The following is a 13,453-nucleotide window of genomic DNA, read 5'->3' on the forward strand; positions in this document are numbered from 1 at the left end:
AACTATATAGCCTGCCACAGATGCACAACCTAGCGGCAATACAATTTAACTGTCTTAGCAAGGTATCTTCCTAAATATGCTATATTTTACCTGAGCTCGCGTGCCCCCCTCCCCCCCAATTCAAAGTGAATGTTTCAGCTGACAAAGGCTGGAATGGAATGGTAAGCAAGTAACTACCAGACTGATGAAGTACCAACGAAAGAAATAAATATATGCAACAAACGACGCGCCTGTATTTTTTTTTTCTACTTAGAGCTGTCTGTACCAATTGTTAATTTAAGAAATTTACCCGCTTTATTGTGCTTTTCTACACACGCACAAAGCAGCTGCGAAAAATTCCTTGAAAATCAGCGTGTCAATTGCTTTGAAGACCAATATGTCTAATTTAGATCGTACGTTGAAGGGGAGTGGGAAAGCCGCCGTCGCTAGTTGGAAGGGGGGGGGGGGGGTCCTGTCAGAGTTCGGCACTGGAACCGGTGGTTGCTCCAATTTATTTCTGAGCTGCGTCTTGAAAGGTTCGCACTGTGCCCGCGTGCAACTGCATATCTGTCTAGCCGCTAAAACGTACCATATGGCTAAAAATAAAAAGAGAACTTCTTTCGTGCCATTATGCAAAGGCGGATACAAGTCCTGCGAAGAAAAGGTATCCTTAATCAGAGCTCCCACGGGCCCAGCACGGCTGCAAGGGTGGGCGAGAAACATCACGAGAAAAGACAGGAAGCTTGGCGAAACGTGTGTGGTGTGTACGCGACATTTTGATGGCCGCTATGTCAACGTTCAAGCATGTGATCAACGGCGAGGTTGCAGAAATTGATCGCGAACGACCAGCATTTAGATTTTTCTTCAAGCTTGTGGACTCGAACCAACCGGTTGCATGCACAGTACATAAGCGGCGGCTCACTGGGGACATGATAAAGTTTTATGCACTCATCAGGCTGTATCTTTTTCACAGTCACTGAACACATAACGTGGCCTGAAAACGGGACAAACAACAACACCTGGAAATGCAGCGGTGCCAGTAACCACAGTTTCAACCTCACGTAAGAATACCAATTTTTTTCTAAGTGTCATTGCAAATAGGGGCACTGAGAAATCGAAGTTCGCATCCACCTGTCACTTGTTTCTTTTTTCCTTCTTCATGGTAATGTATGTACATTCGGTTTGTCGCAGCTTCCTCATATATGTTCAAAATATATTAATTCCTCATGTGTGCATAAACTTCAACTTATCGCGGGCTGATGCTCATTTTTAATTTTTTTAATAAATAATGCTTATTTCATTGAGATATACCTGTCTTTCTTTCATTTTTTTTCACTGTGCACCTACATCATGCATCAAAACACTTGTCTTTGCGTCTTTTTATCTAGTTGTTGAATTTTTTTATGCGAGCGCTGTAACTATCGTCGTTCCCGACACTAGGAAAACCTTTCGAGCCACTATAGCCAAAAGTATCTATAAATGTTGACTCTAGCACAAGTATCATAATTACAGACCCGCAGACGTAGCTCGGATTTGCGTACTAAAAAAACTTTGTTATTGCATTTAAATGTAAACAACATACGTAAATATATGTCACGCAAATACTTAGAGCGCAAAATATTTTTTTCTGTTTTAGGGAGAAAAGTAAAAAGTTAAGCTCGCGAAATTTAAAACATTCGCAGGTGAACGCAAAAGTGAACGCAAAAAGGAAAAAAAAGAACAGCAGCGGTCATAATCACCACAAAAAAAGCCCATGTCTTTTGAATAAAAATTATACAATTGTTGATGCAGACATGTACACGCGAGATTTTATTGCAATGATTGATGGCCCTTATGCATAGGCCCTTCTGCATAAGGGGGGGGGGGGGGCCGCTTTCCGTTTTCCCCTTTGTCACTGAAGAGGGGGGCGCAAAGTCAGCCTATACATAAAGAAATAGAGAGAGCCTGCGCACAGCGACCCGAGGGCGGGGGGGGGGGGAGAAATCACCTCTCTTTCTTTCTGTTTATTCGTGCGCTTGAACTGACAGTTATACCATGCATATCCAACTAGCCCAACTTTCGATTCTGTTGAGAATGGTTTGACTCGGATGCTTAATGAACGAGCAGATCACAAGCGCAAGACGTTTAATCTATCCTTTCCTGCCCCCTGCATCAGTTGGCTACTAAAGCATGATGGTGGATGTGCTAGCACATATATACAGGGACAAGCAGTCACTGTCGGTATATGTATACCAAATTACAGCTACGAAGCTATATCGGATAACTTTCCAGCTTATATGTACACATAATTGCCGCAGCTTTCAAGAGCTATATTTTCTCCAGTGCAAGTAACATAATATCTGGGTTTTTACGTCCCGAAGCCAAGATATGATTACAAGGGACGCCGTAGTAGAGAGAGAGAAAGAGAGGTAGACTTTATTAACTTCTGGCAGATTGCTGGGCGGGGCTACCACCTAGGAGCTAACGGAGAGACCGTGTTTCTCGGCAGCTTCCTTGGCCAGCTGGATCACCAAGAGTTGCTTGACCTGGCCCGAACTGAGCAGCGCAGTCCGCCAACGTGCCCGACGGTCTCCATTGGAGGCCACTACACGAGAATTTTCTATTAATGCTGGACATTCCCATAGGATATGGTCAAGAGTGGCTCTGGTGGTACAGTACTGGCACAGATTAAAACTATAGACGTCGGGATATATGTGGTGCATGATGACGGGCTTCGCGTATGTGCGTGTTTGTAGCTGTCGCTACTGAACGGACTGGGCTCGATTTCGCTTGGGGTGAGGCGGAGGGTACTCCCGCCTTTGCAGTCGATAGTGCTGAGTTATGTCATTAAATTTAGTGAGCCGATCGCCCCATTCCCACACCGGCGCAGGAAAGTCCGTTTGGGTGGCCGCTTCGTCTGACGCGACTCGAAACGTAAGACCTCGAGCCAGGTTGTGCGCCACTTCATTTTGGACTGTCCTCCAGGCTACCTAGTGGGGTGTGGGCAGGGAACCAAAGGATGTGCACCTATTTGTCGTCCTCGTGAATTTCGCCTTTACTAAGAATCTGCAATGCCTCGCGAGAAATTCTGCTGCTGGCGTAGTTTCGAAAGACCGTCTGGCTGGGAAAATTTCGACCATCTGGTGCTTTTTAGCGTTCACAACAATCACATAGCGCACGCGCATCTATCGCATTTCGCCTCCACTGAAATGCAACCACCTCGGCCAGAATCGAACCCACGACCTTTGAGTCAGCAGCCGAGCTTCGAAGTCACATCGCGGCAGACCCCATGCAAACAAGCTGTACAATTTACCCAAAGAGCTGAAGTTTTCGGGAAAGTTCTTTATACGCTGTAGTACAGTGTCTAGAAAGATACTGCCTAGTGTGCTTAGCGCGGGCTAGGAGATGGCACTGCCGCTGATGACTGCCGGCAGCGCCCACATGGTGCGCTGCTGTGCGAGTGGGTGCATTTGCGATCAATCCTTGCACTCCACCAGCACTGCGAAGCCTGCAGGAGGCCGAGCCGGGCGAGGCCAACTATTAATTTTCTGCATTTTCGGAGTGTTTTTTTTTTACATAATGCGTTATTGTATAGGAACTACTTGATTGCGTTCACAGTACTGGCGCTTTGCAATACCAAATGAAGATCATTTCGTGGCATACATTTCGCCATCCGCTACTGCCCGCGATAAAAAAAAGAGACGCAAATCCCACGTAACTTGGGAATCAATGCCATGCAAGGTGACTCTGTTGCAATTTTTTAATAAGTGAAACATTATGAAGTGGCACTAATTATATTCAAGAAATTGGATAGTCAACACTTGAAGCATCATTGGCGTTTCACGAACATTTGGCTCTTCTTGCAAATTATTTTGAAGACCCTAAGTTAAGGCGGTGATTGTGAGGGCACCCAGGTAGGTAGGTAGGTAGGTAGGTAGGTAGGTAGGTAGGTAGGTAGGTAGGTAGGTAGGTAGGTAGGTAGGTAGGTAGGTAGGTAGGTAGGTAGGTAGGTAGGTAGGTAGGTAGGTAGGTAGGTAGGTAGGTAGGTAGGTAGGTAGGTAGGTAGGTAGGTAGGTAGGTAGGTAGGTAGGTAGGTAGGTAGGTAGGTAGGTAGGTAGGTAGGTAGGTAGGTAGGTAGGTAGGTAGGTAGGTAGGTAGGTAGGTAGGTAGGTAGGTAGGTAGGTAGGTAGGTAGGTAGGTAGGTAGGTAGGTAGGTAGGTAGGTAGGTAGGTAGGTAGGTAGGTAGGTAGGTAGGTAGGTAGGTAGGTAGGTAGGTAGGTAGGTAGGTAGGTAGGTAGGTAGGTAGGTAGGTAGGTAGGTAGGTAGGTAGGTAGGTAGGTAGGTAGGTAGGTAGGTAGGTAGGTAGGTAGGTAGGTAGGTAGGTAGGTAGGTAGGTAGGTAGGTAGGTAGGTAGGTAGGTAGGTAGGTAGGTAGGTAGGTAGGTAGGTAGGTAGGTAGGTAGGTAGGTAGGTAGGTAGGTAGGTAGGTAGGTAGGTAGGTAGGTAGGTAGGTAGGTAGGTAGGTAGGTAGGTAGGTAGGTAGGTAGGTAGGTAGGTAGGTAGGTAGGTAGGTAGGTAGGTAGGTAGGTAGGTAGGTAGGTAGGTAGGTAGGTAGGTAGGTAGGTAGGTAGGTAGGTAGGTAGGTAGGTAGGTAGGTGGATAGATAGATAGAAAGATAGATAGATAGATAGATAGATAGATAGATAGATAGATAGATAGATAGATAGATAGATAGATAGATAGATAGATAGATAGATAGATAGATAGATAGATAGATAGATAGATAGATAGATAGATAGATAGATAGATAGATAGATAGATAGATAGATAGATAGATAGATAGATAGATAGTCAAAGTGGTTGCAGTATGCAAAGAAATTATTTTTTTAAACTACTGACAGTATAACCACCAGAGTTATTTTTTAAAATGTACTTTGTTCTTGAGAGCAAGAATTATCACAGAAGACCCTAAAACCTTTACCTAATAATCTGCATTCCATTAAGATTCGAGTGAAAACAAAGAATGCTAACATGTCACTGATATCATTCTGACACTCGCCGCTTATGATACTCAAAACGTTGTTAGAAAGAAATTCCGACGTTGACATGGGAGAAAACTGTGTGAATGAAATTCGAAAGGGTATTTTCGATTTTTTAGATAAATATTAATATTTGAAATTTCGCCTAAACGGCGATTTCATTCCCGACACCGTTCACCCTCATCCGAAAGGATAGTTCGGTGGAGTCACTCTCAAATGCTTTTCTCACACGACAGCCTTCGTATTCAGCCTTCTGTCTGCCCTCTTGATCCTACTTTTTCATTCAGGAAACCGTGCTGGAGGCGTTAGTGCGGGGAACAAGACACCTTTTTCTTGTTCGACCGATAACTTCTTTGACACAGCGGCACAATACACGTCCTTTCTTTGCATTGCCGCTTAGCTCAGGGTGTTGCAGTGTACATATAACGCCGTCGAACTTCACAGTAAATCAGATGTCAGCTGTCACACACTGATTTTAAACGTGGCGAGGCATTGGCAGCAACAGGACGAGAGAAATTTCGCGCGTTCATGCACCCTCTCGACACGCAGCGCCACTTGTGGCATCTAGTGCAGCCACCCACTCTGGTACGGAATGCGCGCGCTCAGCCCACTCGGTGGTATATTTCTAGACACTGTAGCTGCAGTACTCACCTGTGATGGCGCTCATCAGGGTTGTCTTTCCAGCACCGTTGTGGCCAAGCAGCGCAGTCACTTGGGTTGTGTAGATCTTGAAACTGACCTTGTCATTTGCGGTGAACGAGCCGAAACTCTGCGGATACGTTCATCATAGATGCAAAACAAAAACAGTCCTTAAGCTACTGAGATGCAGTTCAATCGATAACAAAAACCGCTCATTCCTATCATGGCTGCATCAGGTCCACGCAAAGTGAGCCATGCAGTATCAGACTAAACTAGAGCTTATAGCTTAGCAAGTAGCTAGAACGAAAAAAGAAAATATAAAAGTTGAACTTCGACGACAAACACAAGAAGTAGCATAAACTTGTAGACTGCTATCAGAGTACGTTGTGTCGGTGATACTCAGGAAACCATTGCAAGCTATAAAACTTGGGCTCTTGATGTTGGGAGAAATCTTGTACATACCAAGGTAACTAGACAATGCGTCCATACGAACCTAAGCTCAAAGTTAGACATGATTCGTGTTCCTATTGTCACGTGCATTAAAGATCAAATGAAGTCCTTGCTAAGCAGGCGCTGTTTCTCTGTAAAGCAGACAAGACATACAGAACCTCCTTTTTTCTCTCCTATTTTTGTAATATAATATCGTGTTTCTCTTACCACCGTCAAGGCGCGGATGTCTACAGCTGCCGCAAGGTCCGGCGGGGCTTCAAAACGTTCGGGGTCTCGCTTTTGCACGTCACCCTCGACTTCCGGAAGCACCTTAGCGGGCATCCAGTAGTTGGGCTGCACGCAAGGGTGTTTATGCTTTAGCGACGCCTCAATGACACCGCAAGACGAAATATTTATTTTTATTTATTTATTTATTTATTTATTTATTTATTTATTTACTTATTTATTTATTTATTTATTTATTTATTTATTTATTTATTTATTTATTTATTTATTTATTTATTTATAATACCTCAAGGGCCCCAGTCAAGGGATGTTACATGAGGGGGTAGACAGTTCACAAACAGATGATTTGTTCGATGGCTTCTTTGAAATGGGCGATGCTGGAGTGGTGCACGATGTCAGCAGGAAGATCGTTCCATTCTGTTGATGTTTGCACAAAAAAATGAAGAGGGATGGGCAGTGGTATGCGCACGGGCTGGATAAACCGCTTTTGAATGGCTGATACGGCATGAAAGACGATGGGCTGGAACGATAACATGGTTTAGGTGCAAGGCATGATAAAATGTGTGAAACAAACACAGTCTTGAAATTTTGCAGCGTGGAGCTAAGTTAACCATGTTAGCTTGAGATTTTAGTTCGGTGACGCTGCTAAGATAAGAATAGTCAGAATAAATGAATCTGGCTGCACGATTTTGGATAGTTTCAAGCGTTTTAATAAGAGTTATTTGATGGGGATCCCAGATGGCACATGCGTATTCTAGCTTCGGGCGGACTAATGTTAGATAGGTTAAACGTTTAGCAGAAGGTGGGGCTAGACGTAAGTTTCTTCGGAGATAGCCAAGAACGCGGTTGGCGTCATTAGTGATGTTCATAATGTGGGATGACCAGGTCAGATCTGAAGTTAGAGTGATACCGAGGTATTTACATGAATTAGCTGCTGTTATTTCAGAATCAAATAGGAAGTATTTATTGGAGGAATAAGATTGACGGCGATGGAAGGAAATGACACAAGTTTTCTTGATGTTAAGGGACATCAGCCATTTTTCGCACCATGATTGAATCAAACAAAGATCAGACTGTAGGATGAGAGGGTCGTTTGGATTGTGAATAGGACGATAAATGACACAGTTGTCTGCGAACAGACGAATGTTAGACGCTAAGTTATTGGGGAGGTCGTTAATATAGATTAGGAATAGTAGAGGACCAAGGACCGTGCCTTGAGGTACGCCGGAGGTTACAGCGGATAGGGAGGAGCGATGGTTATTAGCACAAACGAACTACTTACGGTTAGTCAAGAAGTCACATATCCAATTAAAAACAAGACAATTAAGGTTAAGACGTGAAAGCTTCACAAATAATCTGTTATGAGAAACTTTGTCAAAGGCTTTTTCGAAATCAATGAAAATGGCGTCTACAGGTATGTTATTATCCAAGCTAGAACTCAGGTCGTTAACGAACAGGGCGAGTTGAGTGTCACATGAAAGTCCTTTTTGAAAACCGTGTTGGTTAGGGTGAAAGAAATGTACTGAACGTAGAAAAATTACTATGTGGGAATAAATTATGTGTTCCAATAATTTAGAGCATACACTTGTGATGTATATGGGGCGATAATCGGTGAAGATGAAAGACCTTTTTTCGGGACAGGAACGATCTTACCAAGCTTCCAGTCTTCCGGCCCCACTCCGCATGAAATGGACTGCTGAAATATGTGCGAAAGAAGAATGCTTGTTATAGGCTTAGTGTTTTTCAGAATTTTGGAATTGATGCCATTCATTCCCGCGGATGACATTAGTTTCAATTCGTCAATTAGTTTTGCAATACCGTATCAATCGAATGTAATGCCTGGCATGACAGGATGATCAAGAAATGGGGAGTCTGTAAGCGGGCTGCAAGATTCAGGGGTAAATACGGAAGAGAAGGCAGTGTTTAGTACTTGAGGGGTAACATGTTCTGGAATAGGATCGCCGTGTTCATCGAGTAAGGATAACGTTTTTGTGGGGTTGGGGTTAATGGCTCTCCAACATTGTTTAGGGTTATTTCGTAGCATATCAGGTAATATAGAAGAGAAAAGAGAACGCTTAGCCTTCGCAGCGAGTGATTCAAATTCCTTTGCCGTTCCGCGGTACTTGTTCTAAGCGCTCGCACTGTTAGACAGTTTAGCCGAGCGATATAATCGCTTTTTCTTGTTGTTAAGACGCTTAAGAGATATGTTGAACCAAGGTGAAGACGCCCGTTCCGTAATTGTAATTGTGGGTATAAATCTATTCATCAAATCATGGATTTTGCACTTGAACAAAGACCAGTTAGTTTCAAGGGGGCGTTGGAAAAAGTCGTTTAAATAGCATTCACAAAATATGGGTAGTTCGTTGTTAATGGCGGCATAGTTACCCTTATCGTAGAGTGTGAGGGTTTTCTTGGAATGACTTTTGCCTGGTATTTGATTAGAAAACGAAGCGTGAAGCACAGCGTGATCACTAATCTCTGAAAGAGGAACTAGGGATGCAAGATTGCCGGGGTGTGACGTGAAAATGAGGTCGAGAATATTTGAAGAGTGCTCAGTAGCTCGCGTTGGGAATGAAACAAGCTGAGATAAACCGAATGTTAGGCACGTGTTAACAAAGTCGCTTTCCATAGTGTGTTTAGATATCGTGAGCGCGAGGATAGACCAGATTATTCCTGGGAAGTTAAAGTCACCCATTAAAATAACTGGTATGTTAGGATAAGAGGCATTCAGGAAGTTAAGAGCACTGTGGAAATTAGTGATAAATGAAGCATCTGCGTCAGGGGGGCGGTAACAGACTCCGATGATAACCAGGGGATATGAATTTCTGCAGCAGACAAACAGTAATTCAAGGCTGGAAGGGATGACCACTGGGGAGCAATTTAATCGACTGTGAGCAGCTATCAGAACGAAACCACCACGCTTACCATCACGATCTCGCCGAAAAATAGTAAAGCCAGGAAAGCATGGTGCTAATTCGGAATCGCTTATTGAACGGTTTAGCCACGTTTCAGTTAAGAGAACAAAGTGGCATTCTGTCGTGCAGATAAGATTAAAGAGCGAGTCGAGTTTCGGCAAGAGGCTTCTAATGTAAGTGTGTACAATTGACAAAAGTTCAGGATTTAATTTAGGATTCGCTGGGGTGAGAGGTGGTAGCTATGAGCGGAGGGGGATTACTTTTTCAGAAAAGCGATCGAAAACGTAAGTGGTGCCATCAATGGTTAGTTTGTTGTACCGAAGTTTATAGGCCTTGCGAGATACTTTACCAAATTCAATAAGGTGCTTACGGGCCTTGCGTGTGTTGGGGGAAAGATCTTCGCTAATGCTGTAATTGGTGTCTTTTAGTTTTTTGGCGTTGGACAGCACTAATTCTCGATCCTTGAAATGGCAGAACCGGACAATGATGGGCCTATTTTTACTTAGTTGAAAACGCCCTATGCGGTGAGCGCGTTCAATGTCTCTAGGTTGGACTGAAACTTCCAGATTGGCAAGACATATATCCATGACGTGCTTCTCAGACTGTGCCCAAGTCTCGTCACTGGCATCTTCAAAACCGTAAAAGACAAGGTTGCATCGTCGCTGTCTGTCCTCAGAGTCGTCCGTCCTGGCGACAACGCTGGATGGAATATATGCAACCGAGTGACTTTTCTATGCAAAACATCCTACAAAATATACTAGTATCTAAAGAAGTGAAAAGTGTGTAACTTATGACGAGTAAATAAAGAAGACCCAGAAGGGCATGTCCCACGTCTTCACAGTTTAGTCCTCGACGGTACGCTTCCTCACTCTGCAAATGACTATTCATCAATCTCGTGGCTACAAGACATTCGTAGCAGTAAAGCTGTCTTTTAGGCTAGTTGGTTCCTTATTGAACACATATTTCGATTGCGCGAAAAAAAAACACCGATGAAGAAAAGTACACGGGATAGGCGCCCGTCCCGTCCTGTGTACTCACCTTCATTCGTGTTTTTTTTTTTTTTGCGCTACCGAAATATGTGTTCAAGAATGCAAGACATTTTCATTTCTTGGTTGTAAAACCTCATTTCTTTAAATGCGGATGTCGTATGCTGCTGTCCCTTGTCACCCGTCGCCACGCATCATCGCCTGCCACGTTGAAAAAAACCTGAATAGCACAGCCATTCATTGCATAGCAACGTAGAGTACAGCGACGAGGCGGAGAAAAAACACGGCATGCCTATGAAGTGATTGAACATGAGAAGGCGAAGCAGTGGGTCTTTCGACGTTATTCGGTGTTATTGTAAATCACCCGTAATATTGACCACACACGCATGTAAATAAGTTCCCAGCGGTGTACAGATATATAAATTACTTATTGGTCATAACTGGTATGATGTGTTCACTTCTAAATTGTGTTTTGTCTCCATTATTATTGCTTTATGGTATCGGTTCTAGCCTGAACTTGGCGAAGAGGAGGTCCGGGCACGTTCCCTTGGTGGTTGTTGGTTGTTTCCAGATATAAGTGCATCGTAGAGCATTTTGAGACGTCATTTAGATCATCATCATCACCAGCGTCATCGTCATGGCGTATACTGAGTACCTTTCATGTGCTGTGCCGTGATGGCTGAGAGAGAATGTGTGGTCCGGAATGCGCTTGTTCTTCATCGTCATCAGTACCATCGTCATCGTGTTCGGCTACGGCGAACGCCAACGCCGCCAGCGGAAAAAGCCTCGACCTTAAAAAGCTTCGTTAGTAAAATTGAAGGGAGAGGAGTGACGGGGATGGAGGGCAGAAGGTAAAGCATGAAATAGCCATTCATTGCGTCACGCAGGGTAAAGAATAAATACAACAGTCATGGGCAGTACAGCACAGCAAGAACGCGGGAAAGGGAAGCGACAGTAAGTAAGAGTGATGTGAAAGTGGGAAGTATGGAAAAAAGGAAGATAAAAGGTAAAGTATCGCGTAGCCATGTGTTGCGCAGCATAGCCGCCTGTAATATAATATAGAAAGGGGTGGAAAAGCAGGAAAGTAGAGGGTAGAGCATGGTATATAAAGTATAGAATAACAAAGCAATGTGCAGTAAAGCACAGCCGTACGTGGAAAAGGAAAGTGATTGTGAGGAGGGGGGTAAAGACAGCACAGTCATGTATGTCGTCATGCATTGAACCCATGTAAGCATAACCATGTTTACGGCCGCATAGCAAGGGAAGAAAGGGAAGTGCGGAAAGGCGTGTTGATTATGATAGTGAGTATGAGGATGGCAAAGCATAGCAAAGATCATCATCATCATCATAAGCCTGACAACGTTCACTGCAGGACAAAGGCCTCTTTCATGTTCCGCCATTCAACTCGGTCTTGTGCTTCCTGCTACCATTTTATGCCCGCAAACTTCTTAATCTCATCTGCCTAACTAACCTTTTGTCTCCCTTTAACCCGCTTGCCTTCTCTAGGAATCCAGTTAGTTACCCTTAATGAGCAGCGGTTATCCTGTCTACGTGCTACATGCCCGGCCCATGTACATTTCCGCTTCTTGATTTCAACCAAGATATCCTTAACCCCGGTTTGTTTCCTAATCCACTCTGCTCTCTTCTTGTCTCTTAAGGTTACACTTACCATTTTCCTTTCCATTGCTCACTGCGTAATCCTAAATTTAAGCTGAACCCTCTTTGTAAGATTGCAGGTTTCTGGTGCGTAGCTAAGTACCGGCAAGATACAGCTGTTATATACCTTCCTCTTGAGGGATAATGGTGATCTATCTGTCATGATTTGAGAGTGCTTGCCAAATGTGCTCCACCCCACTCTTATTCTTCTAGTTACTTCAATCTTATCGTTCGGCTCCGCGGTTATTACCTTTCCTAAGTAGACATAGTCTTATACATCAAGTGCACTGTTACCCAACTCGAAGCAGTGTTCTTTTCCGAGGTTGTACATTAATTTCATTATCTGCAGAATAATTTTAAGACCTACCTTTCTGCTCTCCTTGTCTAAATCCGTAATCATGAGTTGCAATTCGTCCGCTGAGTTACTCAGCGATGCAATATCACCGGCTAAGCGCATGTAACTAAGGTACTCTCCATTAACTCTTATCCCTTATTGTTCCCATTCTGGCCCTCTGAAAACCTCCTGTAAGCACGTGGTAAATACCATTCGGAAGACTGTATCCCTGTGCCTTACACCCTTCTTAATTGGTATTCTGTTGCTTAATTATGAAGCACTATGGTAGCAGTTGACACCCTGTAGATTCCTTCCAGAACGTTTATATATGCTTCATCGACGCCCTAATTCCACAGTGTCTGCATGACTGCTGATATTTCTACTGAATCATAGCATACATGAATCATAGTATATATGTGTACAGTTCAATATATCAAGTGGTGACAAACTGGGGATGACAAGCTAGGGCCAAAACGTGAGCGCGAGCAGCAGAAAGAGGCGGCTACGGCACATCATGGCCGCATATTATATATAGCCATGATATGCCATAGCCGCCTGTTCTTCCTTTTCTGCTTCTCGCGCTCTCTTCTTTTTGCCACCAGCAACGGCGCAAAAAAAAGAGTTCTGGTGAGAACAGATGGGAGGTTGAAGAGGAGAGGAAGGAGTATGCGCGGAAGGTGAAGTATAACATAGCCGTATGGAGTGTAGCATAGAAAGTGGTAAGAAAAGTGAGGTTGAGGAGTGATGTTGGGGAGAGGAGGAAATGGAGGACTGGAAAAGAAGACACGGCCTCACAAATGAATGTTTCCTTTTCCTCCAAGGACTCCAAGCATGCTGCACGTTTGGGACGCCAGGACACGCTTGCTCGTGAACGCTAGCTTTGCCGAACAGCAGGTGAGTAACTGATCCGCTTTCAAGTTGGGTGCAGCCGCCGAGAGAGAGAAGTAAACATTTTTTTTTTTTTTTGAAACAGTGCCCCGAGCAATGTCCGGTGTCACCCTGAGGTGGCAGGGCTCCTTATTCCAGGAACCCTCTGGCTTCTACTGCCCTCTTCGCCCTGGCGACGAGTAGTTGTTGCTCTTCCAGGTCCTCGAGGGCAAGCTTCGCCTCCCACGTTTCGATTAGGTCTTCGTTCGTCCGTCCTGCTTCGTTATCAGTCGTGTGTTGTTGCAGATTACGTCTGGCAATACACTGGCATGCAAGAAGCAAGTGCGCCAGGGTGTCCGGTAGGTTGCAAAGCGGGCCCATAGAG

The 13,453-nt window shown here is 44.3% G+C and overlaps 1 protein-coding gene across 1 annotated transcript in view; it reads right to left on the reverse strand.

Moving 5' to 3' along the window:
• Window positions 1-13,453, reverse strand: part of LOC119177926 (phospholipid-transporting ATPase ABCA3) — a 175,109-nt gene that overhangs the window by 112,088 nt on the left and 49,568 nt on the right. Inside the window, exons 8-9 of the mRNA XM_075886165.1 lie at window positions 6,293-6,418; window positions 5,648-5,765 (exon numbers count right to left, since the gene is read on the reverse strand). Of these exons, the coding sequence (XP_075742280.1) occupies window positions 5,648-5,765; window positions 6,293-6,418 (244 nt within the window). The remainder of the gene's footprint in view (window positions 1-5,647; window positions 5,766-6,292; window positions 6,419-13,453) is intronic.

The sequence above is a fragment of the Rhipicephalus microplus genome, chromosome 1 (genome assembly GCF_043290135.1).
Source record: "Rhipicephalus microplus isolate Deutch F79 chromosome 1, USDA_Rmic, whole genome shotgun sequence".
Lineage (NCBI taxonomy): Eukaryota > Metazoa > Arthropoda > Arachnida > Ixodida > Ixodidae > Rhipicephalus > Rhipicephalus microplus.